Genomic DNA, 19,040 nt, shown 5'->3' with positions numbered 1-19,040 from the left:
CAGATCGTATTGGACAGAGATCAGCAGCCCTTGGAGAGGGGGGGGGTGGTCCCATACGACCTGAGGAAGAGGGTGGGGGAAGAGAAAGAGAGAGAGAGAGGGGAGAGTGAGTGAAGAGAGAGAGAAAAGAGATAGGGAAGAGAGAGAGAGAGAGGGAAGAGAGAGAGAAAAGATAGAGGGAGAAAGAGAGAGATGGAGAAAGAGAGAGAGAGAGAGAGAGAAGAGAGAGGGAGGGATGGAAGAGAGAGAGAGAAAAGAGATAGAGAGAGAGGGAAGAGAGCAAGAGAGAGAGAGGTAAGAGAGAGAGAAGGGGGGGAGGGAAGAGAGAGAGAGATTGAGGAAGAGAGAGGGAAGAGAGAGAGAGATAAAGGGGGAGAAAGAGAGAGGGAAGAGAGAAAGAGGGAAGAGAGAACAAAGAAAGAGAGAGGAGGAAGAGAGAGGGAGAAAGAGAGATGGAGAAAGAGAGAGGGAAGAGAGAGAGAGGGAGAAAGAGGGAGAAAGAGAGAGGTGAGAGGGGGAAGAGAGAGAGGAGAGAGAGAGAGAGGAGAAAGAGGGAAGAGAGAAAGAGGGAACAAAGAAAGAGAGAGGAGAAAGAGAGAGAGGAGAGAGAGAGAAGAGAGGGAGGGAGAAAGAGAAAGGGGAGAGAGGGAAGAGAGAGGGAGAAAGAGGGAGAAAGAGAGAGGGGAGAGATGGAAGAGAGAGAGGGATAAGGAGAGAGGGAAGAGAGAGAGGGAGAGAGAGAGAGAGAGGGAGAGGGAGAAATAGAGAGGGAAGAGAAATAGGGAGAAAGAGGGACGAGAGAGAGAGGGAGAAAGCGAGAGGGGAGAGAGGGAAGAGAGACGGGTAGAGAGAGAGAGGGGATAAAGAGAGAGGGGCGAGAGAGAGAGAAAGAGAGAAGGAAAAGAGAGAGAGAGAGAGATAAAGGGAGAGAAAGAGAGAGAGGGAAGAGAGAAAGAGGGAACAAAGAAAGAGAGAGGGAAGAGAGAGAGAGGGAGAAAGAGGGAGAAAGAGAGGTGAGGGGGGGGAAGAGAGAGAGAGGAAAGAGAGAGAGAAAGAGAGAGAGAAGAGAGAAAGAGGGAAGAGAGAAAGAGGGAACAAAGAAAGAGAGAGGAGAAAGAGAGAGGAAAGAGAGAGAGGGAGAAAGAGAGAGGGAAGAGAGAGGGAGAAAGAGGGAGAAAGAGAAAGGGGAAAGAGGGAAGAGAGAGGGAGAAAGAGGGAGAAAGAGAGAGGGGAGAGAGGGAAGAGAGAGAGGGATAAAGAGAGAGGGAAGAGAGAGAGGGAGAAATAGGGAAAAGAGAGAGGGAGAAATAGAGAGGGAAGACAAATAGGGAGAAAGAGAGAGGGACGAGAGGGAGAGAGAGAGGGGGGGGGGAAGCGAGAGGGGAGAGAGGGAAGAGAGACAGGGAGAGAGAGAGGGGGAGAGAGAGAGAGGGACGAGAGAGAGAGAGAAAGAGAGAGGGAAAAGAGAGAGAGGGAGAAAGCGAGAGAGAAGAAAGAGAGGGATAAAGAGAGAGGGAAGAGAGAGAGGGAGAAAGAGAGAGGGACAAGAGAGAGAGGGAGAAAGAGAGAGGGAAAAGAGAGAGAGGGAGAAAGCGAGAGAGAAGAAAGAGAGGGAGAAAGAGACAGGGGAGAGATGGAGAGAGATGGATGAGAGAGAGGGAAGAGAGAGAGCGTGAGAAAGCGAGAGAGAAGAAAGAGAGGGATAAAGAGAGAGGGAAGAGAGAGAAAGAGAAAGAGAGGGAAGAGAGAGAGAGAGAGGGAGAAAGGGAGAGGGAAGAGAGAGAGATGGAAGAGGGGGGGGGAGGGAGAAAGAGAGAGAGGGAAAAGAGAGGGGGGGGGGGACAGAGGGAGAAAGAGAGAGGAGAGAGAGAGAGGGAAAAGAGAGAGGGAAGAGAGAGAGAGGGAAGAGAGAGAGAGGGGGAGGAAGAAAGAGAGAGAGGGAAAAGAGAGGGGGGGACAGAGGGAGAAAGAGAGAGGGAAGAGAGAAAGAAAGGGAGAGAGAATAATATATACATACACACACTTATTGAACTCTCTCACTCTCTCATTGGGGAGGGGGGCGCAAAATTTTAGTGTTGCCTAGGACAGCAAAAAATCTAAATACACTACTGCACTTTAATGCATGCCTAATTTGCACAAGTCAGTTCTTTCTAAGGTTTCATGTACATTGACGGAACTGTGATTGCAGGCTTAAACACAGCTAGTTATTACTCGTAATTGCATGATCTATCCTAATGTATGCAGTCAGGAAAGCGGACCAGACCAATTTTTAGAACTGACTGTATTTGTTTTTAAAGCCAACATGGACATCCAGATGGTCAGTTGTGGAGGCACAATCTGACAGCCCTGAGGGAGCTGTACATAATATTCAGTATATGTATTGCTAGAGAGGATTTGTAATGATAGAGGAAATAATGGTCAGAGACAGCGGACAAGTTAAAGGTTTGGTTGGAGACTGGAAACATACTGCAGAAAATATGGGAGGCTGGTGACGTGTACATAAGGCTAGTAGGGATCAATGCTGTTATCCCTTCACAAATCCTTGCTCCCATTCCCATTACGGACTGGTGGGGCTCAAGGGCTGCTCAAAAAGTACCAAAGGGCCACATATACTACAAGGACTACAAATTGGACAGAAGAACGATCATAAGCGTACTATACCTGGCTGTGCACCAATTGTGTACTTATTGTGACAGCTATACATACTGTATATGCCCTAAAAACAGGAACTCACCTAGAAGTGCAATGCTGTCATCATCTAAAATCTCCTTCATGGTGAGGAACTGGAGGTTAGGTATCTTCTGAAATTGTTCAATAATTAATTTAGCAGCATGACCCATTCCTCGTCCCACTGGTAACCACAGCTTCTCCAGGTGAACAAGTGAGCCCAAAGCAATGGCTGTGAGGGAATACATACTTTATTTTACTTTAGAGGCCTTGACCGTGATGTGCAGCTTCCACATATTTTTTGCAAATGCTGTGCAAGAAAAGCTTTGCTTTTAGCCTGGGTTCACATATATGTGGTGCGGTATATTGCGTGTGATTCACACAGGAACCGCACTGCATTCCTGTGCAAATCACATGCGATTTGTGTGCGATGCGATTGGAGCCATACATTTTGTAAAAAAAAAAAAAAAACTTGACAGAGGTTCTACTGCTACCCACTCAACTCTAGCCACACCTTTGGCTGGAGTTGATCTTTAGTCACTGATCACATCGCTGCAGTTTAAAATCATGCGATTTGTGTGCAATTTCTGAAGACTTTATTGCTACCTGTGAAGATTTTCAACAATTTCTTGTAATTTGCAGTGCGATTTCCATTATATTCTATGTATGTGAAATTGCAACAAAACTGCAGAAAAACGAATGCAAGAACTACTTTAGGCTAGGTTCACACCTATTCAGTTTGCGTTTCATCCATTTCTGCGGTGCTTTTTGCACATGCGTTTTTGATGCATTTGTTCTTGTTGCTAGGCAGATTAAAATGCATCAAAAACACATCAAAATGCATCAAAATTCAGCAAAAATGCACTACATGTTTTTCTGCAGTTTCTACATTAAAGTATATAGAACCAAAAATGCAATTTTTTGCATTTAAAAAGTCCCTAACCCTTTCAAAAAATGCACCTGGTGACAACGTGGAGATGTGTCCTATAGGACATCATGTTAAATGGACTGTAGTGCATTTCTTAGAGATCTTGCTGCAGCAAAAAATGTTAAGATACTGACCTTCACATTCATTAGATGCAATTTCAGGTGTGATTTCAATTCCCAAATCGCACAGGTATGACCGGGTACTTAAGGCCAGGTTGTACTTTGTTTTTATTCTTTTATGTAATCAAATGTAAATACAAGACAAGCACAGTGTAACTAAAACTAAATGCATGATAAATGTACTTCACCCAAGTGCTCATGTACACTAACCTCAAGGCTGATGTCCTATTTGTAAACTTGATGCTTGTGAAAATTCACCATCAATAGGATTGCTGAATTGTGCAGTGAAAGTATTCACCTATTTGCACAGGTTGATCTGTCACTGGTTGGATGAGTGAAGCATCACTCCCTTGTTTATGGACACACTGTAGAATGGAAGTCTCCAGAGAGAGTGACACCATCCAGCAAGTGAGGAAGTGACCTGTGGAAATAGGTGGATATTTCTCTTTTCTGCCCAGTCTAGCATAGAGATTCTGTTGCTGTCGAGTTGCTAGAGTCAGGATTGTAAGTGTGACATGGGACTTAGGAACAAGTGGTGTCTTATATAATTTTCACAGGGGCTGTTGCTGCTAGTACATGCATGAAATACAATGATGTGTAACTGCTTGCCCGCCGCCCTATAATAGAAATAGTGCTACACGAAGGCAGAGCTGTGCAAAATCACATATATATACGTGATTTGCATTTACAGGTATGGGGGAGCTTGAGCCGCCCTACCTGCGCTGCCATTGGCGACTAGGCATGTCAATCACCGAGTCCCAGATTGAGATTCCCCGTCGACACCTGGCGATCGCCGTACAAATCTGACAGGAGAGAGACCTGTGTGTAAACAACACAGGTCTCTCTCCTGCCAGCATGGACTTACAAAGCCAGCATGGACTTCCCTGCACAGCAGAGAAATACAAAGCAGCATGCCTCCCTATTAAAACAGCATACAGCACACACAGTAAAACAGCGCACAGCTGACCCATTGATCTGCCAAAAGTTAACCCCTTCCTGTCCAGTGTCATTAGTACAGTGTCAGTGCTTTTTGTTAGCACTGATCACTGTATTAATGTCACTGGGAATGTCAATGGCAGTTAGTCAGTTCCCACACAGTATCAGAATGCCCGCTGCAGTCCCGCTTTAAGTCGCTGATCGCCACCATTACTCGTTTTTTACCTGCAAAAAAATGTGCATTTATTATTTTTTATTAAAAGGTGAACTTATCCATTATTTAAGGAATCCTGATTAAGCACTTATGCTAAAGCCAATTTGAACTCTTTTAATTTATTACTGTAATGCAGTTAGGGTGCTTTGTTCGGCAGGAAGGATTAAAAAACCTTGTACTGCCAGCACATAGGAGAGTCGGACCTCAGCTCCTCACAAACAAGCTCTCCTGCAATCTGATATATCTCACTGTACAAAGTCAAATCAACAACTCTAAGCACAGGGAGCTGATTAGAGCAATATTCAGGGGGAGTGTCAGAGAGCTGGGCTACTGCTTGTATGTGAGAGGGCAGTCTGACTTTATTAGTGCTGCCAGATGGGGTTTTTTTGGCTGCAGCACTTGGCAAATAAAAAAGGAGAAATTAGTAAAATTCATTACTGTATATGCAGCCTCACTGCATTACAGTAATACATTAAAAGGGTTCAATTTAAATGTTTTCCAATAAAGAACCCACATTTTATATGGGGCACATAGCATGAGAATTATTTTCTATTTAAAATGAAAAACAAAGGGAAAAAAAATGTATACTGTACCAAAGCGTTCAGAAATATCAGCTCCATAAATACTGTGCCGGTCCAGATTCAGAACTTTTAAAGATGTAAAATTCTTTAATCCTTCAGCTGTTAAGAGGCCAAGGAAAACATTTAAATAAAGGCATTGCCACCTAGTAACAGGATGTGTGCAAACTGGCAGGATTGGCAGGTGGTAAGAAAGGTAGAAAAAAACAAAAAAAACCCTGAAAAACAGAAAACTAGTACATCCAAGAACTTGTAAGCAGTAATTTAGTATTAAAATTTTCTTTTTGGGTTTGGATACACGTTAAACCCTGCTTTGTAAAGAGCTCACTAGTGTTTACATAATCATAATGGTGTTTCTTTTTCTTTTTTGAGGCATCATTCCTATCCCCTTGGGGCAATTAGGGGCCTCCAGTGGTCGGGTGAATTAACATTTCACCTCAGCTTAGAGTCCTTGACTATTAGTGAACCAATGGACACCAGTCATTTTTGAGTTGAGTAAAGAGTGTATTTGCCACTGTAAACTCTGGGGAAAGCAGGTTAGGGCACAGGACACTCAAACTACACAAAAGACTCCAGAATTCTACTTCTTTAGTCTCCACCGGTAGAAGTTTTAGACTTTTAGGGTAAGACAACAAACTCCCTATGAGGTCCAAGTCTATTTCCTGTTTTAAAGGCTTCTCTGGCAGCCAAAGTTCCTCCATGATGCTTCCTCCTGGGATTAGCTCTACTCCATCTGGGAAAACTACCTCCAGCATGGCACGGCAAGCTTAGGTCTCTAACTCAGGCCTTGTCTTTCAAACACATGAATAGAACACAGAAGCAAAAAGCAACACCTTTTACCAGGCACAGCTTAAGGTGGGAAGGGGGGGGAGGACTTCACAAGGTCACCCCAATAGTTATATCCTTTCCGATCATACAACATGGATAATAAATCTCTTAGTGGTTGGCCAGGGAGATATAAATATTCATGATTTAGCATTCTTGTATGTTCAGACACTCTTTGACAGCAGGCAGAATCAACAATATCACTGGGCTTCGGGAAGGCCAAAAAACCCCACAAAACTATAATTTCATCTTAGGCTGACTAAAGCATAGCAAAACTAAAATTAAAAAGTTGCTCCTTCTTAGAACAGGTTGGTCACATTTTCTTTAAAAAATCCTTCAGCAGTTTTGGAAAGGACCAAATAAAGATAGGGGATCTATACTACATAAATTAATTAAAAACTTAAATTAATGGAGTTCACTGTAGGAAAAGATAAAAAATGTTTACATTTTGAGATGTGTCTTCTGTGGGAATACTGCTCATTAAAAAATGTTACAGTAGCTGGTAGTATTTTGGACTTGGACAATTACTTGGTCATGCAACACTGTACCCAAATTAATTTATTTTGTGAGACACATAGAGCTTTATTTTACTTGTATTTAATAACCACTGGGTTTTATATTTTTACAATATAAAGTATTTTGAAAAATTTTGAAAAAAAAGTTTCCTTTTATTTCTGTTAAAAACAAAAACTTCACATAAATATGTATATATTATTTAAACTGTGTGAACATTATAAAGTCTACAAACTATGGTAGATAAGGTATATATACTGTATAAATACAGTATATATGAACAGGTCCTTACTTGTCCAACAATCTGCCTTAAAAGATAAGTAGGGGAAGGTAAAAAAAGAAAGTTCCATACCCACCTAAATGGCTGCAGCATCAATCTAATGCTGCAGCTGTCCCCTGCCTGTTCTGCACCGAGAACTGAATTATCAAACACAGCTGATCGTTCGGTTCTTGGGTCTGCTTTGAGTACAGATTGGTGACTGTCAGTCACTACTCTCTGCTATGCTCCTCCAGCTCCCACTGGAGTGCTGGACCATCGAGGGCGTGGGAGCAGCTGGTTCAGCTGCCAAGGGGCTGCCCTGAGAGGCTGAGTCAGCTGCCATCATTCTGTGAGATCACACGACAGTAAATTTAGCCCATTGTCTGCTGAATCTGGGTCAAAAGAGTGCAGAACTAAGAGCTTTGTCCCTATGTCTCCTTTAGGCTTCATTTAGATCTACAGTTGGGGGGCAGCAAAATTGTGCAGTTGAGCCGTGTTTCCAACCCCCACCAACCTCCCTCCTCCTTAATCTGTAATAGGCAGTTGATAGGGGTGTTTACATGCCACGACCGCAATGCTTCATGCCCACAGCAAAGTTCACTCAACATGTAGCAATCGACAGGCTTTCTGGGACACTACACAGTCAAGCAAATTGGGGAGAGTGCAATGCACAGCAAAAATGGGATGAACACAGGTGGTGAGGAGGCATCACATTGCTTTCTCACCACCTCAAAGGCTTCAAAGGATGCACATCTAAATCTACCCTAAATCTTTTAAATCTAAGTGGTAGTTATGGCAAAATAACTCAAGCTCTTATTAGACCATGTTGATATATAGGGTCCTGAGCATCTAAGCTTTGAGTCTAAAATATGTCAAACATTAAACATTCCTAGCTTTATGCTTTTTTGAGGTCACTATGCAATATTTTACTTAAACAAGAATTATAAATGATAAACTATCTGTCTTGATTTTTATTGAATACATTACCTAGAAAAGCCATGTCATGTTCCAGGAGAATCGATCCAAAAAAGCTCAATTCTTTCAGCTTCTTGCAGATTGAAAGAGACTCTGTTATGCCTTTAAAATCTGGATAGTATTTAAAAGATAAGTGCAGAACCTCCAAATCTGCAAAGTTTTGGATGAAGCCAGCTGTAAAATAAAACATATACAGTACATGATTTGCTTTTGTACTAGTTCCTAGGGTTGCCACTTCATCCCTTTAAAACTGAACACATATTAATTACACAGGCTCTGAGGCTAATTTAACGCAGATAAGGCAAGCAAGTTTATTTACCACCTTAATCAGCCACAGAATCCATGTAATTAATGTGTTCGGTTTTAAAGGGATGAGGTGGCAACCCTACTAGTTCCCTAAATGAACACCATTATTATTACATTTAAGTAATTTAAAAAATTCAAGTTTGTATATTTTTGACAAATATTCCCACAGCCCCATCTTCTGAACCCCTCAGTACACAGAGTTTTGTCTCTCTTCCATAAGTGTTTACTTACCCTCGTCACTTCTGCAGTCAGTACAAATCTAGTGCTGGAGCAATGTGCCCTTCTAGTATATGGGAACTTAGTGTGCAGACACCATGGCGCTAAATTTTACCATCTGGACTGCAGAAAACGCAGGAGGGGAAGACATACAGTATCTCTAGGAGGGAGAATGGCTGAGACTTTTTGACAAACATACAGTACTTTAATAAAATTATAAAAGTTTAAACGAGCGCTAGATAAATATGACGGGCAGCTAGCATAAAGGCAAAACCTCAAAATCCTTCCCATAAAACAGTGAACATATAAATGCAGCGCTTTATAAAATAAATAAATCAATCAATCTATTAAACTGTATATGTGGTATAATTATCATAAATACATGCGCTGAGGAGCGCTATATCAACTAATGTGAATAATGTCTTGACGTTTAAAGTGCAAAAGTGAAACAAATATAATGAAGTCCAATAAAAATCATCAAGTGAATTCTGTGACTCCAGTGGCTTTAAATGAATGTATATTGCCCTAACCAGAAAGCACATTATAATGCGCATTTGATGATCACTGAGCTCTCATGTCTCCGTCCGGGGGATCTGTAGCCGAAGCGCTGCCTCCACACATCGGATCTGCAACGCAGGAATAGGTGGATTCCTGTTACTCCTTACTTACCCCTATGAGTGGTTCCCCTTGCTGGATGGATGTGCATTCCTGGAGCCTGGAGAGTGAAGTTGTGTTGATTACCTGTCTTGCTGAGGTTTGCCAGATGATCCCCTGAGTTACCTTTCCAGATCCAGATGACCAGGAGTGGTCTGGTTTACTCAAATGCGCATTATATTGCACTTTCTGGTTAGTGCAATATACAGTTGCAAGAAAAAGTATGTGAACCCCTTGGGATTACGTGGAGTTTTGCATGAATTGGGCATAAAATGTGCTCTGAACGTCATCTAAGTCACAACAATAGAAGAACACAGTCTGCTGAACATAATACTACACAAACATTAGATGTTGCCATGGTTTAATTGCACATAACATGTAAACATTCACAGTGCAGGGAGGAAAAAGTATGTGAGGCCCTAGCTTAATGACTTCTCCCAGAGCTAATTGGAGCCAGGAGTGAGCCAACCTTGACTCCAATCAGTGTGATGATATTGGATGTGTTGCTGACAGCTGTCCTGCCCTTAAAAAACACACACCTGTTTTGGGTTTACTGGTTTCAAGAAGCACTGTCTGATGTGAACCATGCCTCGCAGAAAAGAGCTCTCAGAAGACCTACGATCAAGAATTGTTGACTGGCATGAAGCTGGAAAGGGTTACAAAAGTATCTCCAAAAGCCTTGATGTTCATCTGTCCACGGTAAGACAGACTGTCTACAAATGGAGAAAGTTTAGCACTGTTGCTACTCTCCCTAGGCGTGGTCGTCCTGTAAAAATGACTGCAAGAGCACAGCGCAGAATGCTGCATGAGGTAAAGAAGAATCCCAGAGTGTCAGCTAAAGACCTACAGAAATCTCTGGCACATGCTAACATTTTTGTTGACACATCTACAATAAGGAAAACATTAAACAAGAATGGAGTACATGGGAGGACACCACGGAGGAAGCCATTGCTGTCCAAAAAGAATATTGCAGCACGTTTGAAGTTTGCAAAAGAGCACCTGGATGTTCCACAGCACTACTGGCAAAATATACTGTGGACAGATGAAACCAAGATTGAGTTGTTTGGGAAGAACACACAACACTATGTGTGGAGAAAAAAAGGCACAGCACACCAACATCAAAACGTCATCCCCACTGTAAAACATGGCAGAGGGAGCATCATGGTTTGGGGCTGCTTTGCTGCCTCAGGGCCTGGACGGATTGTTGTCATTGATGGGAAAATGAATTCTAGAGTTTATCAAGACATTTTGCAGGAAAACGTACGACCATCTGTCCGCCAACTGAAGCTCCGCAGAGGATGGGTGATGCAACAGGACAATGACCCAAAGCATACAAGTAATTCAACAAAACAATGGCTGCAACAGCACAGAATGCGCCTTCTGGAGTGGCCCAGTCAGAGTCCTGACCTCAACCCGATTGAAATGCTGTGGCATAACCTTAAGAGAGCGATTCACACCAGACATCCCAAGAATATTGCTACACTGAAACAGTTTTGTGAAGAGGAGTGGTCTAAAATTACTCCAGATCGTTGTGCAGGTCTGATCTGCAACTACAGGAAACGTTTGGTTGAGGTTATTGCTGCCAAAGGAGGGTCAACCAGTTATTAAGTCCAAAGGTTCACATACTTTTTCCTCCCTGCACTGTGAATGTTTACATGTTATGTGCAATTAAACCATGGCAACATCTAATGTTTGTGTAGTATTATGTTCAGCAGACTGTGTTCTTCTATTGTTGTGACTTAGATGACGTTCAGAGCACATTTTATGCCCAATTCATGCAAAACTCCACGTAATCCCAAGGGGTTCACATACTTTTTCTTGCAACTATACATTCATTTAAAGCCACTGGAGTCACAGAATTCATTTGATGATTTTTATTGGACTTGGAATCTATACATTATATTTGTGTCACTTTTGCACTTTAAATGTCAATACCAAGACGTTATTCACATTAGTTGATATAGAGCTCCACAGCGCATGTATTTATGATAATTATACCACATATACAGTTTAATAGATTTATTTATTTATTTTATAAAGCGCTGCATTTATATGTTTACTAATGTACATTACTTTAACTAAAATAATGAATGCTATTATTAAAAAAAAAAATAAGAAAAAAGTTCAGGATCAAAACTTTAAAATATTTGAGTCAAGGAATTTGGAACATGTATCTAAATGTTTTTATTTTTTGTACTGTCATAAGCCAATGGCTCGGTGATTTTTACTAAACTGTCGTCTGGGTTGCTTTCATTTTACACTTACCAAATTTAGCTGATCCAGTGCTATATCCTGTGCAACCAAAAGCAAGTTTTTTGATGTTGTGTAGTGATTCAAATTCTTCTGGCAAGTGGTCTAATACATCAGGGTTTTCCAGGAGGTAGATCATCACTTCTTTCAGATTCCCAAACATGTGTATGTTACGAATCAGAAACTCTACAAAATATACTGCATGGTTAAAAACATTGCTTCTCAAGTAAATGTATTGTGTGTGTATACTGTATACAGGCAGTCCCCAGGTTACAAACAAGGTAGGGTCTGTAGGTTTCTTCCTAAGTTGAATTTGTACGTAAGTTGGAACAGGTACATTTTTAAGTGTAGTTCCAGCCGAAAAAATAATTTTTAAGCTTTTTGGATAGCATTGGGAATGCTTAACACCCCTGTAATGTTTGCTTTGTTGTCTGTACTTCTGTTCAGAAGATTTAATCTCACTTTTTTGTCTCTGTAACAATTAGATTTTGAAAATTTGGAGTTGTCGTGGAAACAAGGATTAGTAATAAACCTTCAGTGGAGAAACCTTTTTCCCATGATAGTTCTTAGAGGAGTGAATTTCAGTTCCTAGAGGTAGATTTCTTTTCACGTCCTGTTTCTCCCTCTGTTCTTAAGTACGAGTCATTTGTAACTCGAATGTTCGTAACTCAGGGACTGCCTGTACGGTGTGTATATACAAACATACACTCACAAGCCACTTTATTAGGTACACCTTGCTAGTGCCAAGAAAATATCCCCCACACCATTACACCACCACTACCAGCCTGAACTGTTGATACAAGGTAGGGTGGATCTATGCTTTCATGTTGTTTACGCCAAATTCTGACCCTACCATGTGAATGTCCCAGCAACCAGTCTGCCCATTCTCCTCTGACCTCTGACATCAACAAGGCATTTTCATCCCCACAACTGCCGCTCACTGGATATTTTCTCTTTTTCGGTTCTCTGTAAACCCTAGAGATGATTGTGTGTGAAAATCCCATTAGATTAGCAGTTTTTTAAATACTCAGACCAGCCCATCTGGCACCAACAACCATGCCATGTTCAAAGTCACTTCAACTGAAATCTTTTAAGGGAGGAAGTAAACATAAAAAACTAAAATAATGTAATTGCATAAGTGTGCACACCCCCTTATAACTGGAGATGTAGCTGTGTTCAGAATTAAGCAATCACATTCAAAATCATGTTAAATAGGAGTCAGTACACACCTGTCATCATTTAAGTGCCTCTGATTAACCCCAAATAAAGTTCAGCTGTTCTAGTCTTTCCTGACATTTTCTTAGTCGCATCCTACAGCAAAAGCCATGGTCCGCAGAGAGCTTCCAAAGTATCAGAGGGATCTCATTGTTAAAAGGTATCAGTCAGGAGAAGGGTACAAAAGAATTTCCAAGGCATTAGATATACCATGGAATACAGTAAAGACAGTCATCATCAAGTGGAAAAAATATGGCGCAACAGTGACATTACCAAGAACTGGATGTTTCTCCAAAGTTGATGAAGACTAGAAGAAAACTGGTCTGGGAGGATGCCAAGTGGCCTACAGCAACATTAAAGGAGCTGCAGGAATATCTGGCAAGTACTGGCTGTGTGGTACATGTGACAACATTCTCCTGTATTCTTCATATGTCTGGGCTACAGGGTAGAGTGGCAAGATGGAAGCCTTTTCTTATGAAGAAAAACATCCAAGCCCGTCTAAATTTTGCAAAAACACATCTGAAGTCTCCCAAAAGCATGTGGGAAAATGTGTTATGGTCTGATGAAACCAAGGTTGAACTTTTTGTCTATAGTTCCAAAAGATATGTTTGGCGCAAAAACAACACTACACATCACCAAAAGAACATCATACCCACAGTGAAGCATGGTGGTGACAGCATCATTCTTTGTGGCTGTTTTTCTTCAGCTGGAACTGGGGCCTTAGTCAAGGTAGAGTTAATTATGAACAGTTCTAAATACCAGTCAATAATGGCATAAAACCTTTAGGCTTCTGCTAGAAAACTGAACATGAAGAGGAACTTCATTGTTCAGTATGACAATGACCCAAGCATACATCATAATCAACAAAGGAATGGCTTCATCATAAGAAGATTAAAGTTTTGGAATGGCCCAGCCAGAGCCCAGACCTGAATCTGATTGAAAATCTGTGGGGTGATCTGAAGAGGGCTGTGCACATCGCAATCTGACAGATTTGGAGTGTTTTTGCAAGGAAGAGTGGGCAAATATTGCCAAGTCAAGATGTGCCATGCTGATAGACTCATACCTAAAAAGACTGAGTGCTGGAATAAAATCAACAGGTGCTTCAACAAAGTATTACTTTAAGGGTGTGCACACTTATGCAACCATATTATCTTAAAAGATTTCAGTTTGTTCTTCAACTCAGTTGTACAGTTTATTGGTCGCACTAAAGGTGGAAAAGGTTCTGAAATGATTTATCTTTGTCTAATATTTTTACATCACAAAAACCTGACATTTTAACAGGGGTGTGTAGACTTTTTATATCCACTGTATATATATTGTATATATGCACATATATAAAAAAAAATTAAAAACATATTTTTTACACTTTTTATATGAAAAAGTTTATATTTAAATTTCTGTCCAGCAAGCAGAGTTCTAGTCTCCTTTTCATAATGCTTTCAAGGCTGACCTTAGCTGATTTGCTGAAAGACTTGTTTACAGAGCTGAATAGCTCAAGCTCCACTTAAAGCACAACTAAGTCAGAGCAATGACTTATTCCTGCACCCTATATATATATATTTATTAATTTGTAAAATAAAAGTAGTGATGCAATATAAAAAAAAAAAGTATAAACTTACAATAACAATGTAAAAATTAAAACCATTATAGTGTACCTTTAACAAGCTCTCATCTTTTTTATCCTAATATCAGTTTTATTCTTTTGACTACTTTGAATTTTCCCTTTCTATTAAGTGATATTTTCTTTGTGCATATTGTCGCACTTTATAACATAGCACAAGGGGGAACCGCAAAGGCTGCAAATGTTGGAAGTGAGTGACAGTGACACTGTGGGGTTAATTTACTAAAACTGGAGAGTGCAAAATCTGGTGCACCTCTGCATAGCTTCCAGGTTATTTTTGTCAAAGCTTAACTGAACAAGCTGAAGTTAGAACCGAATTGGCTACTCGCACCATATTTTGCACTGTCTAGCTTTAGTAAATCAATTACTTTAGTAGTGAGTGACTTGATTTCCTTTCGGTTTCAAGATATACTGTATAATGAAAATTGTACAGTTCCAATTAATTATTTTAACCACTTGCCGCCCAGCCACTGTAGATATACGGTGGCAGGGCGGCACTCACAGGCAAAACCACGTTTTAAAACGTGGTTCTGCAAAACAGGTAGGGGGCGCACGCGAGGCGCGTGCACGCCCTACCTGTCCCGCGGGTGTCATCAGCGGGTCCCAGCCGCCGGGTCACGGCCAGTGATTACCGGCTTTTTGGCCGCGATGAGCTGTGATCACTGACAGATAACACGGCTGCATTGTTTACACACAGCCTTGTTATCTGTCAGTTGCTCAGCTCCTGACAAGCTGCAGAGGGTTTCTCTGCCTCGATCAGCTCCCCCCTCCCTTACCTCCCTCCAGCACACACCCCCTCCCCCTAGTAAAACACTCCCCTCACACAGTGAACACTAAAAATGTTAACCCCTACCTCCACATTGCCATTAGTACAGTTTCAGTGGTTTTTTTTTTCACTGATCACTGTATTGGTGTCACTGGGGATGTCAGTGACCCCAAGTCAGTTCCCCCCCAGTGTCAAAATGTCCGCCACAGTCCCGCAGTCCCGCCATAAGTCGCTGGTCGCCGTCATATGTCGCTGATCGCCGCAATATGTCGCTGATCGCCACCATTATTAGTATAAATAAAATAAAAAATCCCAGTATCTTTCCCGCCATTTGTAAACGCTATAACTTTCACGTAAACCAATTAATTTACACGTATTGGGATTTTTTTTAGCAGAGACATGTCGCAGAATGCATTTTGGATGAAATTTGTGACAAAATTTGATTTTTTAATTTTTTTTACTGGACATGTTTTATAGCAAAAAGTCCAAAATATTGTTTTTTTGTCTCAAAATTGTCAGCCTTTTTTTTATAGCGCAAAAAATTAAAAACGCACAGGCGATCAAATACCACCGAAAGAAAGCTCAATTTGTGGAAAAAAAAGGATGTAAATTTAATTTGGGTGCAGTGTTGCATGACCGCGCAATTGTCAGTTAAAGTAACGCAGCGCCATAACACAAACCTCTTCTGTAACCGCTTCCTTACCACCCTACAGCAGAAATACTGCTACAGGGCGGCATGGGTACGCAAAATCACATATATATATAGGTAATTCGCGCTCCCGTGGTTTTCACACCCCTCCCAGATAGCGTCAGATTGCCCGACAGTACACCAGTCATTACATTTAACCCCTTGATTGCCAGGAGCACGCCCATGTACAATAAACCTCCATTGCTAGTATAGTGTCTGAACGGGTCAATATCTTTGATCAGGTCAGCACTATACCAGCGTTCACATTAGTATAGCGTCCGCAAAAACGCAGCGTTAGCGGGATCAGCCCCTGCACCTGCCAACACCTGTGTTTAACCCCTACGCTTACCCCCCTCTTCTCCCCCAGCAAGTGCAGTGTCAGTAGGTCACTGTCACTTGATACATTGCACACAAAACCGCAGTGTTCGCAGAATCAGGCCTGATCTCTATAAGCACTTGCTGGTAAATTTTGATGACTCTCATATGCAGCAGAGTGCCAGTACTAGTGCCACGCTACCTTTTGGTGAACTGGCGAGTACCAGCGGTCTAGTACATCTTGGTCTTTCACATACCTCCTTGATTTTTGGAGCTGTTTTTCACGGAATATCTGTATGCGTTGATTGTGGATCAAAGCAGTCTATATGCACAACAATTTATCGCCGCCAACCCAAATTCAAACCTTGCCAGACCAGTCGCATGGAAAGTCATTACAGTTTTCAAATTTAAATTTTTTTTGGGCCTAACCCTCAACATGGGCATTACTAAAAGAAATGAATTGCGGTTGTATTGGTCCGCAGACCCCATTCATCATATGCCGTGTTCTCTGCTGCCATGGCCAGGCATAGATATGAGAGTATAATGTGTTTTATGCATTTCAGCGACAATACACTCTGTCATCCTCGGGGTGACCCTGAATTTGATGGCTCCACAAAATTCAGCCCCTCGCAAATCACCTTACCCTAAAGTTTGCAGATGTCTATACTCCCCAGCAAAACATCTGCGTTGATGAGTCCCTTATTATTTTTTCTGGCCGCCTTGCATTCAAACAATTTCTCCCCTGCAAGCGTGCCAGATATGAGGTCAAGATGTAGAAGACCTGTGAGAGGACAACAGGCTATACTTATAAGTTTCGGATTTACGAGGGAAACGATAGTCACGTGGAGCCCCCTGGATGCCCAGACTGCATGGGGAGCAGTTTGGGACTTGGTGTCATCATTTCTCCATACGGGGTACCACTTATACGTGGACAATTTTTATTCAAGCGTGCCACTATTTAGACATTTATTCAATCTTGGAACTGGCACTTGTGGCAAAGTGTGACCTAATGTGTGCCCACCATTAGAAGTGGGTGGATGCAGGGTGGTATATTCTAATGGTGGGCATACCACACACTTTTCCTGGCAGAGATTTCTTCTCATTTTTTCATTCATTCCACAGGCTGCATACAAAAAAAAAAAAGAACATATCATATATACCCAACAAGGACCAGCGACGTACTGGTACATCACTGGATTTGAATGGTTATACTAGGATGATGCCTACAGCTGCAGGCATCATCCTGGTATCGTTTTTTTCAGCCGGTGATCGGCTTTCATGTAAAAGCAATCCTAGTGGCTAATTAGCTGCAAGATTACAAGCAGTGGAAGATTATGTCCCCCCTCCCCCGCTGCCTTCAACGGCCTTCTCGGGCAGTTTCGTGCCATCGGGGGAACCTGAGAATGCAGCCAGTGTTTCTGCCAGCTGACCATAGAGCTGATTGGACACCAGAATGATGCCAATCATCTCTATAGTCTAAGAATTCGGAAGCTACAAGCATTTCATCACTTCAGTTTCGCAGGATATAAACAGCGCCATTTGTAAATTGGGAAAGCATCTGATCACACCGATTTTGGTTTGATTAGATAATGTAAGAGCAGAGGAGATATCTAGAGTCTGATAGACCCCAGATTTCTCAAAAAAGAATATATGACAATGCCCATTGAAGTTATAGGGGTTATTTACATTCCCTGTTATAGCATTAAAAGTGATTAAAAAAAAAAAAAAAATGAAAGGTACAATGTAAAAATAATAAAAAAAAATCAAAATAACTATAAAAAAACAAAAAAAAATTGCCCCTCCCATGTGCGCACACCTGTGTGCACAAGCCTTGACTCTGTGCCGTTATGTAAACAGCGGTTGAACCATGCATGTGAGGTATTGCCGTGAACGTCAGATCAAGGGCAGTAATTCTAACACTAAACCTCCTCTGTAAATCTAAAATGGTGGCTTTTAAAGGCTATTAAAGCGCTGCATATGGATATTAAAAATGTTTGCAGTTTGTCGCCATTGAACGTGGCATGCGCAGTTTTAAAGCATGTCATGTTTGGTATCTATTTACTCGGCATACCATTATCTTTTATATTTTAACAAATAATTGGCCAATATATTGTGTTTTTGTGCATTAAAAGTAAAAAAAGTGTATTTTTTTAAAAAAAATTGCATTTGAAAAATCGCTGCGCGAGTACTATGTGCCATAAAAAATTGTAGTACCCACCATTTTATTCACTAGGGTGCCTGCTTTAAAAAAATATATAATGTTTGGGGGTTTAAATTAATTTCCTAGCAAAAAATACTGATTGTTTTCATGTGAACAAAAAGGCTTGGTCTTCAGGTGGTTAGAAGAGTGAATGAAGTGTGGCACAAACTTCTAATGCTGGGCATAAAACGCCCCCACCCCCCAAAATGACCCCTTTTTGGAAAGTAGTCACCCCAAACTATTTGCTGAGAGGAATGTTGAATCAATAGAAGAATTTATTTTTTTACCACAAGTTTTTGGAAAATGACAAAAATAATTTTTTTTTTTTTTTTACACAAAATTGTCACTTAAATTATTTACTGCTCACACATGCCATGGTTATATGTGGAATTACTGCCCAAAATACATTTTGCTACTTCTTCTGAGTATGGGGGTACCACATGTGAGAGACGTTTTGGCAGTCTAGCCAAGTACAGGACCCCAAAATCCAATAAGCACCTTCAGGCTTTTAAAGGGCTTTATTTCCTCATTACACTTCCAGACTACCTATCACAGTTTCGGAGGCCCTGAAATGCCAGGATAGCACCTAACCCCCCCAAATTACCCCTTTTTGGAAAGTAGACACCCCAAGGAATTTGATAAGAGGCACGGTAAGTATTTTGCAGATCTCATTTGTTGCCACAAGTTTTTGGAAAATGAAGAAAAAAAACAAAAACATATTTTTTCTGTTCTTTTTTTATATTTCAAAACCTTGTGAGAAAAAATTAGATCTGCAAAATACTCACCATGCCTCTT

At 41.2% G+C, this 19,040-nt stretch overlaps 1 protein-coding gene across 1 annotated transcript in view; it reads right to left on the bottom strand.

Annotated features, from left to right (window-relative positions):
• Positions 1–19,040, bottom strand: part of LOC149452751 (baculoviral IAP repeat-containing protein 1-like) — a 39,762-nt gene that overhangs the window by 7,227 nt on the left and 13,495 nt on the right. The window contains exons 6-9 of the mRNA XM_089689012.1: positions 11,456–11,626; positions 8,027–8,188; positions 5,458–5,544; positions 2,735–2,899 (exon numbers count right to left, since the gene is read on the bottom strand). Of these exons, the coding sequence (XP_089545138.1) occupies positions 2,735–2,899; positions 5,458–5,544; positions 8,027–8,188; positions 11,456–11,626 (585 nt within the window). The remainder of the gene's footprint in view (positions 1–2,734; positions 2,900–5,457; positions 5,545–8,026; positions 8,189–11,455; positions 11,627–19,040) is intronic.

This window comes from Staurois parvus, unplaced genomic scaffold (assembly GCF_062004578.1).
Source record: "Staurois parvus isolate SC_StPar_1 unplaced genomic scaffold, SC_StPar_1.0 ptg000466l, whole genome shotgun sequence".
Lineage (NCBI taxonomy): Eukaryota > Metazoa > Chordata > Amphibia > Anura > Ranidae > Staurois > Staurois parvus.
Note: the sequence above shows the minus strand (reverse complement) of the source record. Positions and strands in the feature narration are given on the sequence as shown.